The sequence below is a fragment of the Thalassophryne amazonica genome, chromosome 9 (assembly GCF_902500255.1).
Source record: "Thalassophryne amazonica chromosome 9, fThaAma1.1, whole genome shotgun sequence".
In the NCBI taxonomy this organism is placed as follows: domain Eukaryota; kingdom Metazoa; phylum Chordata; class Actinopteri; order Batrachoidiformes; family Batrachoididae; genus Thalassophryne; species Thalassophryne amazonica.
In genome coordinates, this window is record NC_047111.1 from 74,609,337 (window position 1) to 74,626,250 (window position 16,914).

At 38.6% G+C, this 16,914-nt stretch overlaps 1 protein-coding gene and 1 long non-coding RNA gene across 2 annotated transcripts in view; one reads left to right on the forward strand and one right to left on the reverse strand.

The window, feature by feature from the left end:
* birc2 (baculoviral IAP repeat containing 2) overlaps positions 1–16,914 on the reverse strand; it is a 31,186-nt gene that overhangs the window by 7,620 nt on the left and 6,652 nt on the right. Inside the window, 3 exon segments of the mRNA XM_034178389.1 lie at positions 14,955–15,003; positions 15,094–15,172; positions 15,330–15,429. Coding sequence (XP_034034280.1) covers positions 14,955–15,003; positions 15,094–15,172; positions 15,330–15,429 — 228 coding nt within the window.
* On the forward strand, positions 27–1,808 carry LOC117517392. The gene is made up of 2 exons (XR_004562716.1): positions 27–1,514; positions 1,746–1,808. It is a non-coding gene; the product is annotated as an uncharacterized LOC117517392 (long non-coding RNA).

A 16,914-nucleotide genomic window follows, 5' to 3' on the forward strand; every position in this document is an offset into this window, starting at 1 on the left:
AGACGAGACACAAACATGAGCCTCCCAACACTGTATTGACATCTAGCAAAGTCATATCTTTTTGGCAGAGTTTATACAACAGATCAGATCTTGTAAGTACATGTCCCACTTAGGATAATGTACAACATTTATCTTGGACTGACCAAAAGATAATGCTGTTTAATGTGCATCTCTTTGTTTATGGAATACAGAATGTAGAAGGGTCATTCCCTACCAACTCACCTAAGGGTCACCAGGTCACCCCCTCAGATTCTGCTAAGAAAATTCCTAAGTATAGGTCTATAAGATATTACTCACCATGCAAAAGCTTAGCTTTCAATTCCTCTTAGTTTAGGTAATAGAGGCCTTTGAAATTTCATGTTGAAGATGCTGTATGTGAAAATTTACCTTTTCCCACCAACTTCAGGGGCTTATAATTTTATAATGGAACCACCTAGGAAGATCATACTGCACAGGTTTACTAAATGGTGTCCATATTTTTCTTTTTAACTTTTTCTTTTTTTGTTGTTGCATCAAATAGCCTCTGGGATTAATACTTTTTTGCACTGTATGAGGCTAAAAATGGCTTTTTGGCCAAAATGGGAACAATATGGTGAAACTGTAGGAGCTTTTCTGAAAATATCAAACTTGGAACTTTCTCATCACAACTCAGCAATTATAGAGATTATGTATTCACAGGTACAGAGGTTGCCAGGGTAACACAGTTTGGTAATGAATTCTTAAAAAATTTTAAAAGTAGTCCCACGCTTAAAGTGCTCTGAAACGGGCCATTTTTGTCTTCTGATTTGGCCATGTGGCTATGCGCTTGGAATCTTTATATTTTTTCTGAAGATTGGTTAATATAAGATCATTCAACTGACCAAAGGACTTTATCTAATGCTCATACCTTCATATTTAGAAAAATGTTTTATTCACATGAATGGTTTGTAAATATTCACTTTCTTCATAGTCAGGGAAAATTTAAACCAAACTGTATAGGAAAGTGATACTGCAGAATTTTATAAAACAGCATACAAAATTTTAATTTCTGGTATCAGAATACCCCTAGATTCTGCAGTACCACTTTCTTATACAGCTTGCATGGTGAATAATATCATACACCTACCAGAGGCAGAGTTCTGCACAATGATTGGACGATCTGTCGAAAGGCTGAATCCCATTTTGAATGACAGTTATAGGAATGTGAGAATTAGTTTGCACATTTTTGTGTACGTATTTATGCATTTTTAAATTTATGCCAAAGTGGTATGCTTTCAGATTTCCATTTGTTGGGCACACATAAGGACTTTGTTTTTTTAGTCAGCATTCTGTCATTAAAAATTGTATTTGGTTAAATTTAACTCAATAAGAGTGAAATAGATGGTTTGCTGTGAACAGTTGGCTTAAAAAGAGGGTGGTGGGAGAGAAAACCTTTCCTGACATGTATTTTCTGACCCATTTTCAGGCCTGATGGTGAAAAGAAGGCATATGTTCGTCTTGCACCAGATTACGATGCCTTGGACGTTGCAAACAAGGTGTGTGTTCCAAATTAGGTTAACAGTAACCCAGTATAAATTATTTTATTATTTCTAATTCAGTACCACAGTTAGTTTCTTTGACTTGTTAATCCTGTGCACGTGATGTTAATTTAGAGTCTGAATGTCTGTGATGCATTCAAAGGAACCACTGATGCCAGATCACTCAGGTTCAGGTGTTTTTGATTCAGAGAAGAACAGTTTGTAATTTGTCCTTTTCTTTCCTTACAGATTGGCATTATCTGAAGTGGGTGTGAAAAGACTTGTAGAAAAATAAATATTTGTACAAACAAACTTAAATTTGCAAGTTGTCTTCTCGTGTATACATCAACATTTAAGGTTTGCCTATTGGGCAGTGCAGTTTTGTTTAAGGGCAGACACTAAAGGGGTAAAATATGATGCATATGGTGTAATTTCTCTACTTCTGGGGACAAAAACAGCATTTTCTGACACGCAAACAAAGCGAAAATGCAAAGTTGATGAGAGAAACTATAATTATATAAATGTCCTCTTGACATTGTCAAAACAGGTCTTTGCCAGGCCTGTGATGAGTAGAGCACTGGAGTGAATTAAAGATGGAAAAAGGTTGAGATGGAGTTTACTGTAATATCAGTTTATTACATTCAGTGAATAAGTTACAGGCAAAGCTGCCATTTTCTGGAACAGAAGACTTGTATCACCAGCTGTCCACACAGATTCCTTAGTTCCACAAAAAACAAAAAAAAAAGGCCAGAACATACCTGAAAGTCGTCAATTTGGTGCTAAGATGATATGCAGCAATACAGAAAAAGCTATAAGGTGCTTTTATATTTACATCTCTGGATCAACATTCAGAGACTAATAATAAATGACAAGTCAGTGAAATTTAGGTTGAGAAACAGTCAGCACTGTTTCCTCATTTGTATTTTATGTCTTTGAAATGAGTCCAAATTATGCCAAAGTGTTTTGCTTGCACTATAAATCAGTCTGTTTTAAAAGCGCACAGAGAAGCACATTGGATTAGACGTTATGTGAAAAGATCTCAGTGAGTTACTCTGTGCTTTGATCTTCAGTGTTCTAAAAGTCATCGTACGTTAATTAATGTCCCAGTTCGCAAGACAACACCAAAGAATTCATAATTATAAGTCTATCCGGGCATATGTGGTAATAATTAGTGGTTGCTGATGTATTTTATTCATGAAAATTAGTGATGGAGAAACCGAAGCAATGGTTCAGTGTTTTGAAGCTTTGGTACAAATTACATATGGCGACATCTGCTGGCCAATCTTTAAAATAACATTTTCTTTGAACAATGTCAGGAAACAGACTTATGTATGTTTAATAATAAAGGTTCTATGTGCTTCTTGAAATCTTTGATATTTATGTTTAAAAACAATAATTGTCTTTGTTTTCACTCGTGGTCACCACAGCAGATCCAAGGTGGACCTGCAATGTTAATTCTGGCACAAGTTTTATGCCAGATGCCCATTTTTGGCGCAACTCCACAGAGAAATGTGGCAGGGCTGGGGTTTGAACTGGGAACCTTCCACACTGAAACCAAGCGCACTAACCATTGGTATGTAACAGAGATATAATTTGTGAAATGCTTGTGCAACTAGGGACCGTTATGACCATTTTACATATTTGAATTTACATATAAATAAATGGACAAATTTTATAATGTAAGCCAACAATGAGCTTCCCCTCTCTGACAGACCAGCAGCCACCACTGAGACCTAGATGTAGGAATTTTTCGAACAAAATCAGAGGGGGTGACCTGGGAATTTGTAGCTGTAATATATGATATTTTACAGTGGGCACCTTCTTTGTGTGTAGAGAATTGAGAAGTTAGCGATCTGTGACCAAGCTCCCCCACTCTGCTACACGAGTTGATTGCACGTATTATATCAGTGATAGTCAATATTTTGTGTTGAAATAGCTGAATCAGAAATCAAAGATTCGAACTACCATAAAAAGTCATTGTGTTTCTGTTAAAAGTGTTAATATTTGGAATAATTCTCTGGATAACAACAATCACTCAGTAATTTGGTTGGCTTTAAAAGTTTCTGTGTAGGCTCTCAGTTGTCCAGGTGGTTTCCATAGTAGAGAAGCTTGAATCTTCAACTGGACTGGGTTGCTTGACGCGAGGACGTTTCGCTTCAAATCGCATAAGCTTCCTCCAGAAGCAAGAATTTTAGCTGAGGAAGCTTCTGCGATTTGAAGCCAAACGTCCTCGCGTCAAGCAACCCAGTCCAGTCGAAGATTCAAGCTTCTCTACTTGGCTTTAAAAGGCTCAACAAAAATTATTTGATTACTTGCTATAGCATGATGAATTAGGTTTATTGATTTTGTTTTGTTTTTGGTGCACTGCTGTTTTTGTTTTTGAAATTTTAGTTCAGGGATTAATTTATACTTTGACCCTGAACCATCCCTTAGTTATGCTGCTATAGACTTAGACTGCTGGGGGGTTCCCATAATGCACTGAGTGTTTCTTTCTCTTTTTGCTCTGTATGCACCACTCTGCATTTAATCATTAGTGATTGATCTCTGCTCCCCTCCACAGCATGTCTTTTTCCTGGTTCTCTCCCTCAGCCCCAACCAGTCCCAGCAGAAGACTGCCCCTCCCTGAGCCTGGTTCTGCTGGAGGTTTCTTCCTGTTAAAAGGGAGTTTTTCCTTCCCACTGTCGCCAAGTGCTTGCTCACAGGGGGTCGTTTTGACCTTTGGGGTTTTTACGTAATTATTGTATGGCCTTGCCTTACAATATAAAGCGCCTTGGGGCAACTGTTTGTTGTGATTTGGCGCTATATAAATAAAATTGAATTGAATTATTAATTATCATGGGTATATATATAATTTTATATACAGTAGTGTTCAGAATAATAGTAGTTCTATGTGACTAAAAAGATTAATCCAGGTTTTGAGTATATTTCTTATTGTTACATGGGAAACAAGGTACCAGTAGATTCAGTAGATTCTCACAAATCCAACAAGACCAAGCATTCATGATATGCACACTCTTAAGGCTATGAAATTGGGCTATTAGTAAAAAAAAAGTAGAAAAGGGGGTGTTCACAATAATAGTAGTGTGGCATTCAGTCAGTGAGTTCGTCAATTTTGTGGAACAAACAGGTGTGAATCAGGTGTCCCCTATTTAAGGATGAAGCCAGCACCTGTTGAACATGCTTTTCTCTTTGAAAGCCTGAGGGAAATGGGATGTTCAAGACATTGTTCAGAAGAACAGCGTAGTTTGATTAGAAAGTTGATTGGAGAGGGGAAAACTTATACACAGGTGCAAAAAATTATAGGCTGTTCATCTACAATGATCTCCAATGCTTTAAAATGGACAAAAAAAAAAACAGAGATGCGTGGAAGAAAACGGAAAACAACCATCAAAATGGATAGAAGAATAACCAGAATGGCAAAGGCTCACCCATTGATCAGCTCCAGGATGATCAAAGATGATCCAGGTATCATGGATCAGTTTGGATATGTCAAAATACTTGAAGAGGTCATGTTGCATTATGCTGAAGAGGACATGCCCTTGAAATGGGTGTTTCAACAAGACAATGACACCAAGCACACTAGTAAGTGAGCAAAATCTTGGTTCCAAACCAACAAAATTATGCCTCGCAGATGTGAAGAAATCATGAAAAACCGTGGTTAGACAACTAAATACTAGTTTAGTGATTCACAGGATTGCTAAAAAAGCAGTTTGAACATAATAGTTTTGAGTTTGTAGCGTCAACAGCAGATGCTATTATTGTGAACACCCCCTTTTCTACTTTTTTTTTTTTTTTTTTTTTTACTAATAGCCCAATTTCATAGCCTTAAGAGTGTTCATATCATGAATGCTTGGTCTTGTTGGATTTGTGAGAATCTACTGGTACCTTGTTTCCCATGTAACAATAAGAAATATACTCAATACCTGGATTAATCTTTTTAGTCACATAGCACTACTATTATTCTGAACACTACTGTATACTAGCTGGGGTACCCGGCGCTGCCCAGGTTAACCTGTTTTAGACATAAGCCAAATGCCCAACATTTGTTTTTGTAATGCTGATGTCTTATAAATATAATAGTTAATGGGCTAAAGTTTGTCCAGCAGAACTATAAGAGATGGACTCCCCAAACTAAGTGGAAATACTTGGTTAAAAGACAAACACATTTGAAGTCCTTAATGCAGACTTTGTTTTGCAATCAAATTTATAACAAAATTACACACAAAAGGTAGGTAACAGTAAATGTAAATATCAATTAATCAAAATTGAGGTAGTGGTGTATTTCACTGTTTTTACAGTGCAATTTTACAAACATAAAATGAATGTATTCAGACAGGAAGGCAAACTGGGTTGTACAGGACACTCAGGTGCATAACAGTTGAGAACATAAAGTAGCTGAAAAGGATTAAATAAACAGAGATGGCCAACACATATACAGGGCTGGAAATTTGAATTTGCCTGGTCATACCCACAGCCTCAGCCTAAGCATTTGTTGTTTTGCTGAGTGTGCTGTGGCTGTGCTGAGTGTGGAATTATGGAATCACCGGCCTCAGAGGATGTTCATTCAGTTGTTTAATTTTGTAGAAAAAAAGCAGATCACAGACATGACACAAAACTAAAGTCATTTCAAATGGCAACTTTCTGGCTTTAAGAAACACTATAAGAAATCAAGAAAAAAATATTGTGGCAGTCAGTAACGGTTACTTTTTTAGACCAAGCAGAGGAAAAAAATATGGAATCACTCAATTCTGAGGAATAAATTATGGAATCACCCTGTAAATTTTCATCCCCCAAACTAACACCTGCATCAAATCAGATCTGCTCGCTGACATTGACCCTATGCCATGACATTGACCCTATGTGTCTTTTTGCAATGAATGTTTTTGCAGTTTTTGCTCTATGGCAAGATGCATTATCATCTTGAAAAATGATTTCATCATCCCCAAACATCCTTTCAATTGTCCAAAATATCAACATAAACTTGTGCATTTATTGATGATGTAATGACAGCCATCTCCCCAGTGCCTTTACCTGACATGCAGCCCCATATCATCAATGACTGTGGAAATTTACATGTTCTCTTCAGGCAGTCATCTTTATAAATCTCATTGGAAAGGCACCAAACAAAAGTTCCAGCATCATCACCTTGCCCAATGCAGATTCGAGATTCATCACTGAATATGACTTTCATCCAGTCATCCACAGTCCACAATTGCTTTTCCTTAGCCCATTGTAACCTTGTTTTTTTCTGTTTAGGTGTTAATGATGCCTTTCGTTTAGCTTTTCTGTATGTAAATCCCATTTCCTTTAGGCGGTTTCTTACAGTTCGGTCACAGACGTTGACTCCAGTTTCCTCCCATTCATTCCTCATTTGTTTTGTTGTACATTTTTGATTTTTGAGACATATTGCTTTAAGTTTTCTGTCTTGACGCTTTGATGTCTTCCTTGGTCTACCAGTATGTTTGCCTTTAACAACCTTCCCATGTTGTTTGTATTTGGTCCAGAGTTTAGACACAGCTGACTGTGAACAACCAACATCTTTTGCAACATTGCGTGATGATTTACTCTCTTTTAAGAGTTTGATAATCCTCTCCTTTGTTTCAATTGACATCTCTCGTGTTGGAGCCATGATTCATGTCAGTCCACTTGGTGCAACAGCTCTCCAAGGTGTGATCACTCCTTTTTAGATGCAGACTAACGAGCAGATCTGATATGATGCAGGTGTTAGTTTTGGGGATGAAAATTTACAGGGTGATTCCATAATTTTTTCCTCAGAATTGAGTGATTCCATATTTTTTTCCTATGCTTGGTCTAAAAAAGTAACCGTTACTGACTGCCACAATCTTTTTTCTTGATTTCTTATAGTGTTTCTTAAAGCCAGAAAGTTGCCATTTGAAATGACTTTAGTTTTGTGTCATGTCTGTGATCTGCTTTTTTTCTACAAAATTAAACAACTGAATGAACATCCTCCGAGGCCGGTGATTCCATAATTTTTGCCAGGGGTTGTAGACCATTCCTCTGCAGATGATTAGTTAGCTGTTTTACAACTACCCTTTCAAGAATTTTTGAGAGAAAAGGAATGTTGGAGATTGGCCTATAATTAGCTAAGATAGCTGGGTCAAGTGATGGCTTTTTAAGTAATGGTTATTACTGCCACCTTAAAAGCCTGTGTACATAGCCAACTAATAAAGATAGATTGATCATATTTAAGATCGAAGCATTAAATAATGGTAGGGCTTCCTTGAGCAGCCTGATAGGAATGGGGTCTAATAGACATGTTGATGGTTTGGATGAAGTAACGAATGAAAATAACTCAGACAGAACAATCGAGAGAAAGAGTCTAACCAAGTACCGGCAATCACTGAAAGCGCCAAAGATATCGATACATCTTTGGATGGTTATGAGTAATTTTTTCTCTAATAGTTTAAATTTTATTAGCAAAGAAGTCATGAGTCATTACTAGGTAAGTTAAAGGGAATACTCGGCTCAAGCAAGAGTCTGACTCTTTGTCAGCCTGGCTACAGTGCTGAAAAGAAGAAACCTGGGGTTGTTCTTATTTTCTTCAATTAGTGATGAGTAGCAAGATTCCTAGCTTTAAGGAGGGCTTTTTTATAGAGCAACAGACGCTTTTTCCAGGCTAAGTGAAGATCTTCTAATTAGTGAGACGCCATTTCCTCTCCAACTTACGGGGTATCTGCTTTAAGCTAGCGCAGTTTGTGATTATACCACGGAGTCAGGCACTTCTGATTAAAGCTCTCTTTTTCGAGGAGCTACAGCATCCAAAGTTGTCTTCAATGAGGATGTAAAACTATTGACGAGATACTCTATCTCACTTACAGAGTTTAGGTAGCTACTCTGCACTGTGTTGGTATATGGCATTAATCAATTTCAATTTTCAATCAATTTTTTTTTTATATAGCGCCAAATCACAACAAACAGTTGCCCCAAGGCGCTTTATATTGTAAGGCAAGGCCATACAATAATTATGTAAAACCCCAACGGTCAAAACGACCCCCTGTGAGCAAGCACTTGGCTACAGTGGGAAGGAAAAACTCCCTTTTAACAGGAAGAAACCTCCAGCAGAACCAGGCTCAGGGAGGGGCAGTCTTCTGCTGGGACTGGTTGGGGCTGAGGGAGAGAACCAGGAAAAAGACATGCTGTGGAGGGGAGCAGAGATCGATCACTAATGATTAAATGCAGAGTGGTGCATACAGAGCAAAAAGAGAAAGAAACAGTGCATCATGGGAACCCCCCAGCAGTCTACGTCTATAGCAGCATAACTAAGGGATGGTTCAGGGTCACCCGATCCAGCCCTAACTATAAGCTTTAGCAAAAAGGAAAGTTTTAAGCCTAATCTTAAAGTAGAGAGGGTGTCTGTCTCCCTGATCTGAATTGGGAGCTGGTTCACAGGAGAGGAGCCTGAAAGCTGAAGGCTCTGCCTCCCATTCTACTCTTACAAACCCTAGGAACTACAAGTAAGCCTGCAGTCTGAGAGCAAAGCGCTCTATGGGGTGATATGGTACTACGAGGTCCTAGATAAGATGGGAGCGCTGATTATTCAAAACCTTATAAGTAAGAAGAAGAATTTAAATTCTATTCTAGAATTAACAGGAAGCCAATGAAGAGAGGCCAATATGGTGAGATATGCTCTCTCCTTCTAGTCCCCGTCAGTACTCTAGCTGCAGCAATTTTGAATTAACTGAAGGCTTTTTAGGGGAACTTTTAGGACAACCTGATAATAATGAATTACAATAGTCCAGCCTAGAGGAATAATGCATGATTATCTTTGTCAGCATCACTCTGAGACAAGACCTTTCGGAGTTTAGAGATATTGCGTAAATGCAAAAAAAGCAGTCCTACATATTTGTTTAATATGCGCTTTGAATGACATATCCTGATCAAAAATGACTCCAAGATTTCTCACAGTATTACTAAGGGCCAGGCAATGCCATCCAGAGTAAGGATCTGGTTAGACACCATGTTTTCTAAGATTTGGGGGCCAATACATACTTCAGTTTTATCTGAGTTTAAAAGCAGGAAATTAGAGGTCATCCATGTCTTCTTTAGAGAACATAAAGAAGGAATCATATCTTTAAACCTAGTTACAGCGCTTTCTGAAAGACTCTTACTGTAATGAAACGCATTCCCCACTGCTGGGTAGTCCATCAGAGTAAATGTAAATGTTATTAAGAAATGATCAGACAGAAGGGAGTTTTCAGGGAATACTGTTAAGTCTTCAATTTCCATACCATAAGTCAGAACAAGATCTAAGATATGATTAAAGTGGTGGGTGGACTCATTTACATTTTGAGCAAAGTCAATTGAGTCTAATAATAGATTAAATGCAGTGTTGAGGCTGTCATTCTCAGCATCTGTGTGGATGTTAAAATCGCCCACTATAATTATCTTATCTAAGCTAAGCACTAAGTCAGACAAAAGGTCTGAAAATTCACAGAGAAACTCACAGTAAGGACCAGGTGGACGATAGATAACAAATAAAACTGGTTTTTGGGACTTCCAATTTGGATGGACAAGACTAAGAGTCAAGCTTTCAAATGAATTAAAGCTCTGTCTGGGTTTTTGATTAATTAATAAGCTGGAATGGAAGATTGCTGCTAATCGTCCGCCTCGGCCCGTGCTACGAGCATTCTGGCAGTTAGAGTGACTCGGGGGAGTTGACTCATTTAAACTAACATATTCATCCTGCTGTAACCAGGTTTCTGTAAGGCAGAATAAATCAATATGTTGATCAATTATAATATCATTTACTAACAGGGACTTAGAAGAGAGACACCTAATGTTTAATCGACCACATTTAACTGTTTTAGTCTGTGGTGCAGTTGAAGGTGCTATATTATTTTTTCTTTTTGAATTTTTATGCTTAAATAGATTTTTGCTGGTTATTAGTGGTCTGGGAGCAGGCACCGTCTCTACGGGGATGGGGTAATGAGGGGATGGCAGGGAGAGAGAAGCTGCAGAGAGGTGTGTAAGACTACAACTCTGCTTCCTGGTCCCAACCCTGGATAGTCACGGTTTGGAGGATTTAAGAAAACTGGCCAGATTTCTAGAAATGAGAGCTGCTCCATCCAAAGTGGGATGGATGCCGTCTCTCCTAACAAGACCAGGTTTTCCCCAGGCCTGCTCTGGCCCCCGGAAGACAATTGACTATGGTTGCTGGTGTCGCTAACTTCACATTTCTCAAAACAGAGTCGCCAATAACCAGAGTTTGATCCTCGGCGGGTGTGTCATCGAGTGGGGAAAAACGGTTCAAAATGTTAACGGGTTGGCAGTGTACACGGGGCTTCTGTTTAGAACTACGCTTCCTCCTCACAGTCACCCAGTCGGCCTGCTTTCCCGGCTGCTCGGGATCTGCCAGAGGGAAACTAACGGCGGCTAAGCTACCTTGGTCCGCACCGACTACAGGGGCCTGGCTAGCTGTAGAATTTTCCACGGTGCGGAGCCGAGTCTCCAATTCGCCCAGCCTGGCCTCCAAAGCTACGAATAAGCTACACTTATTACAAGTACCATTACTGCTGAAGGAGGCCGAGGAATAACTAAACATTTCACACCCAGAGCAGAAAAGTGCGGGAGAGACAGGAGAAGCCGCCATGCTAAACTGGCTAAGAGCTAGTAGCTGCGCTAAGCTAGCGGTTTCCTAAAAACACACAAAGTGAACAATGTGTAAATAATTTAGAGGTGATTAAGCATAGGGAGTGGTTTAGTTAAGGTACGTGAAGATTACACTGTGAAACAAATCATTATCTAGGTAACTAGATCAATCTAACTGCGCAGATTAAACAGCTAACAGATACAGCAAAACACAGCTGTGCTCCGGAACAGGAAGTGATACAATACCGCAGTGAGAGCCAACCACCAGTAGAGGCAAGCAAGAGCTTGTCTGTGTGAGCTTCTGGCTCACACAGACCTGTTCATTTTTCTTTAAGAAGCCCTCTTATTCTGCACTCTTTACCTGTATTAATTGCACCTGTTTGAACTTGTTACCTGTATAAAAGACACCTGTCCACAACCTGTCCACCATAGCCAAGACCAAAGAGCTGTCTAAGGACACCAGGGACAAAATTGTAAACCTGCACAAGGCTGGGATGGACTACAGGACAACAGGCAAGCAGCTTGGTAGAAGACAGCAACTGTTATGATTATTTATTAGAAAGTGGAAGAAACACAAGATGACTGTCAATCTCCCTCGGTCTGGGATTCCATGCAAGATCTCACTTTGTGGGGTAAGGATGATTCTGAGAAAGCTCAGAACTACACAGGAGGACCTGGTCAATGACCTGAAGCGAGCTGGGACCACAGTCACAAAGATTACATTAGTAAAGCATTATGCTATCATGGTTTAAAATTCTGCAGGCCAGCAAGGTCCCCCTGCTCAAGCCAGCACATGTCCAGGCCCATTTGAAGTTAACCAGAGGCCATCTGGATGATCCACAGGAGGAATGGGAGAAGGTCATGTGGTCAGATGAGACCAGAACAGAGCTTTTTGGAATCAACTCCACTTACCATGTTTAGAAGATGAGAACAACCCCAAGAAAACCATCCCAACCGTGAAGCATGGGGTGGAAACATCATACTCTGGGGCTGCTCTTCTGCAAAGGGGACAGGACGACTGCACCGTATTGAAGGGAGGATGATGGGGTCATGTATTGCAAGATTTTGGCAAACTACCTCTTTCCCTCAGTAAGAGCATTGAAGATGGGTCATGGCTGGGTCTTCCAGCATGACAATGACCCCAAACACACAGCCAGGGCAACTAAGGAGGGGCTCCGTAAGAAGCATTTCAAGGTCCTGGAGTGGCCTGGCCAGTCTCCAGACCTGAACTCAATAGAAAATCTGTGGAGGGAGCTGAAACTCCAAACCTGAAAGATTTGGAGAAGATCTGTATGGAGGAGTGGACCAAAATGCCTGTTGCAGTGTGTGCAAACCTGGTGAAAAACTACAGGAAACGTTTGACCTCTGTAATTGCAAACAAAGGCTGCTGTACCAAATACTAACATTGATTTTCACAGGTCTTCAAATACTTATTTGCAGCAGTAACATACAAATAAATTATTAAAAAAATAATACATTGTGATTTCCAGATTTTTTTTAGATTCTGTCTCTCACAGTGGACATGCACCTATGATGAAAATTTCAGACCCCTCCATGATTTCTAAGTGGGAGAACTTGTAAAATCGCAGGGTGTTCAAATACTTATTTTCCTCACTGTATATAGTTTTTAGGACTACATATTATAGTTTGGGAGTTTATCGCACATGGTACAACACTGTATGGTCTTACATAAATGGCTATTTTGGGGGTAAGTTTCAGTTCCCCATGTCATGAGAATTCAGAATATATATAGTTTTTAGGGCTACATTATTATAGTTTTGGGAGTTCATCCCGTCAGGACAGACAGACGTAGCCCTTTATGTATATAGATATATTATAAACACATCAGGACATGATGCAACAACTGCAGTGTGTTTGTTAATTAGGATTTCTCAATGTGACATAAAACTCATGATGAAATCATTTTTTTAATTTAGTCATTTCAACATTTAATTACATTCTTATTGACTATGTGATTGCTTTTAATGTTGTAATTAGGACTGAGTAATTTCACTATTTAGTGATTGTGAATGTTTTAAAATTATGCACAATAAGGGCGCACTTCTTCTCCCCGTGCAAATGCCTTTTTGACTGAACTCTGACTACATGGACATGTTTAATGATTCACTCATTTGAAGTGAAATATAAAAGGAAACAGCTTTTCCAAATAATAAAATAGTTGCTGTGTAAAGAGCCTTTGTTTTATGTAGAAGCATAGCAGCAGGTGTGAGTTTGCAGAGACAACAGGTGAGCAGGACCCTCATGACATTTAACCAGATGATGGTCTCTGTAGCTTCAACCTCAAATTTTGAATCGAGTTTTTGGAGACACTTTCTCACATTTTGAAGCCCAGAGAAGTTCTTTTCTTCCGTCTGGACTCCAGGGTTTGGTATATTTAGACTGACATAGAAGGCCCTTTATAAGCCAATAATACAAAAGCTTCGGGGGGAGGGGGGCACGAAGCCTAAGCATCCCCCGAACCCCTGGCTTTTTAAGGTGATTTTAAATCCCATTACGCTGAGAAAAAAAATCTTGCTGAGAACCCTGAAGGGCATGAAAAACTCCACTTAATTTTGGAGGTGATCTGGATCTCTGATTGCTCTTGTTTTCATGATAGTTTTAGTTATTTTATAAATAAACATGCTCCTTTTCATTCAGTCTGGCTTCAGAAAACAGCACAGCGTCTGCCACGATTAAGGTTTAAAATATGTTGTTGAAGCATTGATGCCAAGTATTACTGTGCTGCACTTTACATAGATCTGCCCAAAGCATTTGATAGATAGAGCATGGCATTTTATGTCACACACTCTCAGATATTTTCAAACTATCTTTCAGGCCATAAGCAGTGTGTGCAGTACAGTAGTCTTTCATAAGCTACCTAATGGTCGCAAATGGTATGCCACAAGGCTCAGTTTTAACACCCACTGTTTTTACAATCTATGTAAACAACGTGAGCCAAAATATCACTGATGCATCTTTACATCTCTATACCAATGATACAAGCCTTCATCATCACGCAAGTACTGCTCCCCAGGCCTTTCAATGTTTACAGTCTGCATTTGGCATTATTCAGTCAAATGTATTCCATCTCAAATTGGTGCTAAAGGCTGACAAAACAAACGGTATGCTGTTTTCAAACAGAAAGAAAGTGCCAGCAGTTCTCCCATCTGTTACATCCACAAAAGGCATCCTGATTGAGTTGTGGTCTTCTGTAAATATCTAGGAATCTGATTTGATGAAAATCTCTTTTTAAGTCCCATGCTGAAAATCTTGTAAAGAAGCTGAAGCTTAAACTCTGTTTCCTCTTCAGGAACAAATTATGTTTTAAATTCAAAGCCAGGAAACACTTGTAGCTGCCACTTACTTGCCAGTTCTTGATTATGGTGACACTGTTTACATGAATGCCTCTGCCAGCTCTCTACAGATGCTGAACGCTGTTTTCCATGGAGCTTTAAGATTTATAACTGCCTGTAAACATCTCATTCACCACTGTACTCTGTATTCTCTGGTCAACTGATCATCACTATCCATGCGTAGACCTTTGCATTGGTATTATTTTCATGTATGCATTGGTATTATTTTATATGAATGTTTTCAGTATTTTAATCTGCTTCTGTTTGGCACTGTATATCACTGTCTGTCTGTAACTAATTGTTATTGTTATATTGTATGTCTAACTGAAACAGGTCTCTCTTGAGAATTAGACTTCATGTCTCAATAAGACTACCTGTATAAATAATGGATAAATAAAAAATCTTGAAAACTTTCAGATATTAGTACTGTACTGTCTATATTTGCATATTTCATAGCAGTAATATGTAGTAGTCTGCTAGATAGATTTAAACTCACCAGGTGCATCCATAAATTCTCTGGAGGTGCTGTCCCCATTTGTTAAAAGCTTTATAGAGAAAAACAAGACAAAACAATTAAATTATTTATATCAGTACAACAAAGAACTTTCCCAATCTTTTTTTAATAATCTACTGACTTGCTCAAACAGTCGGGGAAAGCGAGCCTGTATCTGATGAACAAATTCTTGTCCCTTCTCCTGAAGTAAATATTCACAGCTGCAGTAAACCCAGAACACACACTTATATTGAATGAGAGATGTCATGAAATATACAGGTTCTAGTAGTATTCACATTTTGGGTTATTAAAAAAAAGTGTAATGACAATTTTTTAATACAAAATGACAATATTTAAAAAACAAAAACAAGCGTTTACCGAGGAAACCACTTGGCATGTTCCACCCAAGGATCATCTCCAGACTCCCAGCATCGCAGGCCTCCATCGCAGCAGAAACACTTGACATCATCATTACGACCTGAGCACAAACACGCGTCACAAGTCAAGTGTGACCATTTATGGTACATTTAAGGGAAGGAAAAAAAAAAAAAGATATTCTGCTTCTCAGGATGATAACTGAAACCAATTCACCTTACTTTCATTTCCTTGAAAACTTAAGTATTTAGACAATGATAACTGTGGTCATTTTTCATCTGGAAATTGAGGGGCCGTTTTTAAAATTGACTAATAATAATATAATAATAACATTTTATTCGTCCAATAAAGCCATATTTACATGTAATTAAAACAACAAAGGTAAAAAACAAATTTTAAAATTAAATTAATAAGAAATAATAATTCATTCTGTACATAAGTACATAATTATGTCACATATTTCATTCTTAGACAATAGAAATTAATTGTTAAAATCAGAGTCCCTGATTCTTACAAGTTCTCTAATTTGAACACCTTGTTGAACATCAACTTCATTTGTTGAATCCAGAAATTGTTTGTAAATCAGACCTTTGATGTGACCCTTACTCAAAGTATGTATATAAAACCAGTCTAAACCATATAAATCACATAAATACAGTAAATTATACCCAGTTCTGGGCAGCTGAGTCCCTAAGCATAATTGAAACAAATGTTTTACAACAGGATTATCATATGTACATCCTGCAATAACATGACTAATAAATTTGGTATGTATCAAAGTATCATGTGGCAGTATATCACAAATATGGGGTAGTAACCTATTATGAGTAGTGTAAGGTCATTTAAAAAGACGTCTCTGTGCCTTTCTCCATGCAATACCAAACTTATTAAGACTATTACCACTTAAGTTATAAAATATACTACCATACAAACCTGTACAATATGTACTGAAAAGTTTACCCTTGACCCCAGAGTTGACTGTATCCAAATCACCAATGAATGTGCCTTGCTAGAAACGACAAAGGAGACGCCCATGCTTCACCTGGCTGTGGCAGATAGTCATTTTCTGTGATGTGGCGATGGATGTGATGTCTGCCTGCCTAATTGTCGGGGGTTGGAGAACCCTGAGCTTACAATGTATATTAGTTCTAGTCCTGCCGGTCGCCGATATAAAGCAGACTGCCATCAGGGGTCGAAATACATTTTTTTTAACCTACTTGCACTGGCGCTAGTAACAAAAAAAAATTACTTGCACCAAAAAAAAAGTAACTTGCACAACCAAAAGTCAGTCTTATATCAACCTTAAAACTCCTCCTCTGATGTGTCAGACTCTTCCTCTCTGGGGAGAGTTTGAGGGGAGAGCAGCAGCAGCGGCAGATAGTTTGTTGGTTTTTTTTACGTGCGCGCGCGAACGAATCGTCCGTGAAGATTATTTTATTTATTAACTACACAGATGTATAATAAAACAAATGGTGACTGGTTTATAACACAATTATGACAGAGTTTCAGGGGAGAGAGCGCGAGGAACTACGGAGCCCTGGAAGTGTCATCGCAAAATGTTTTGCATGTGGAGAGAATGTGCGCTCAT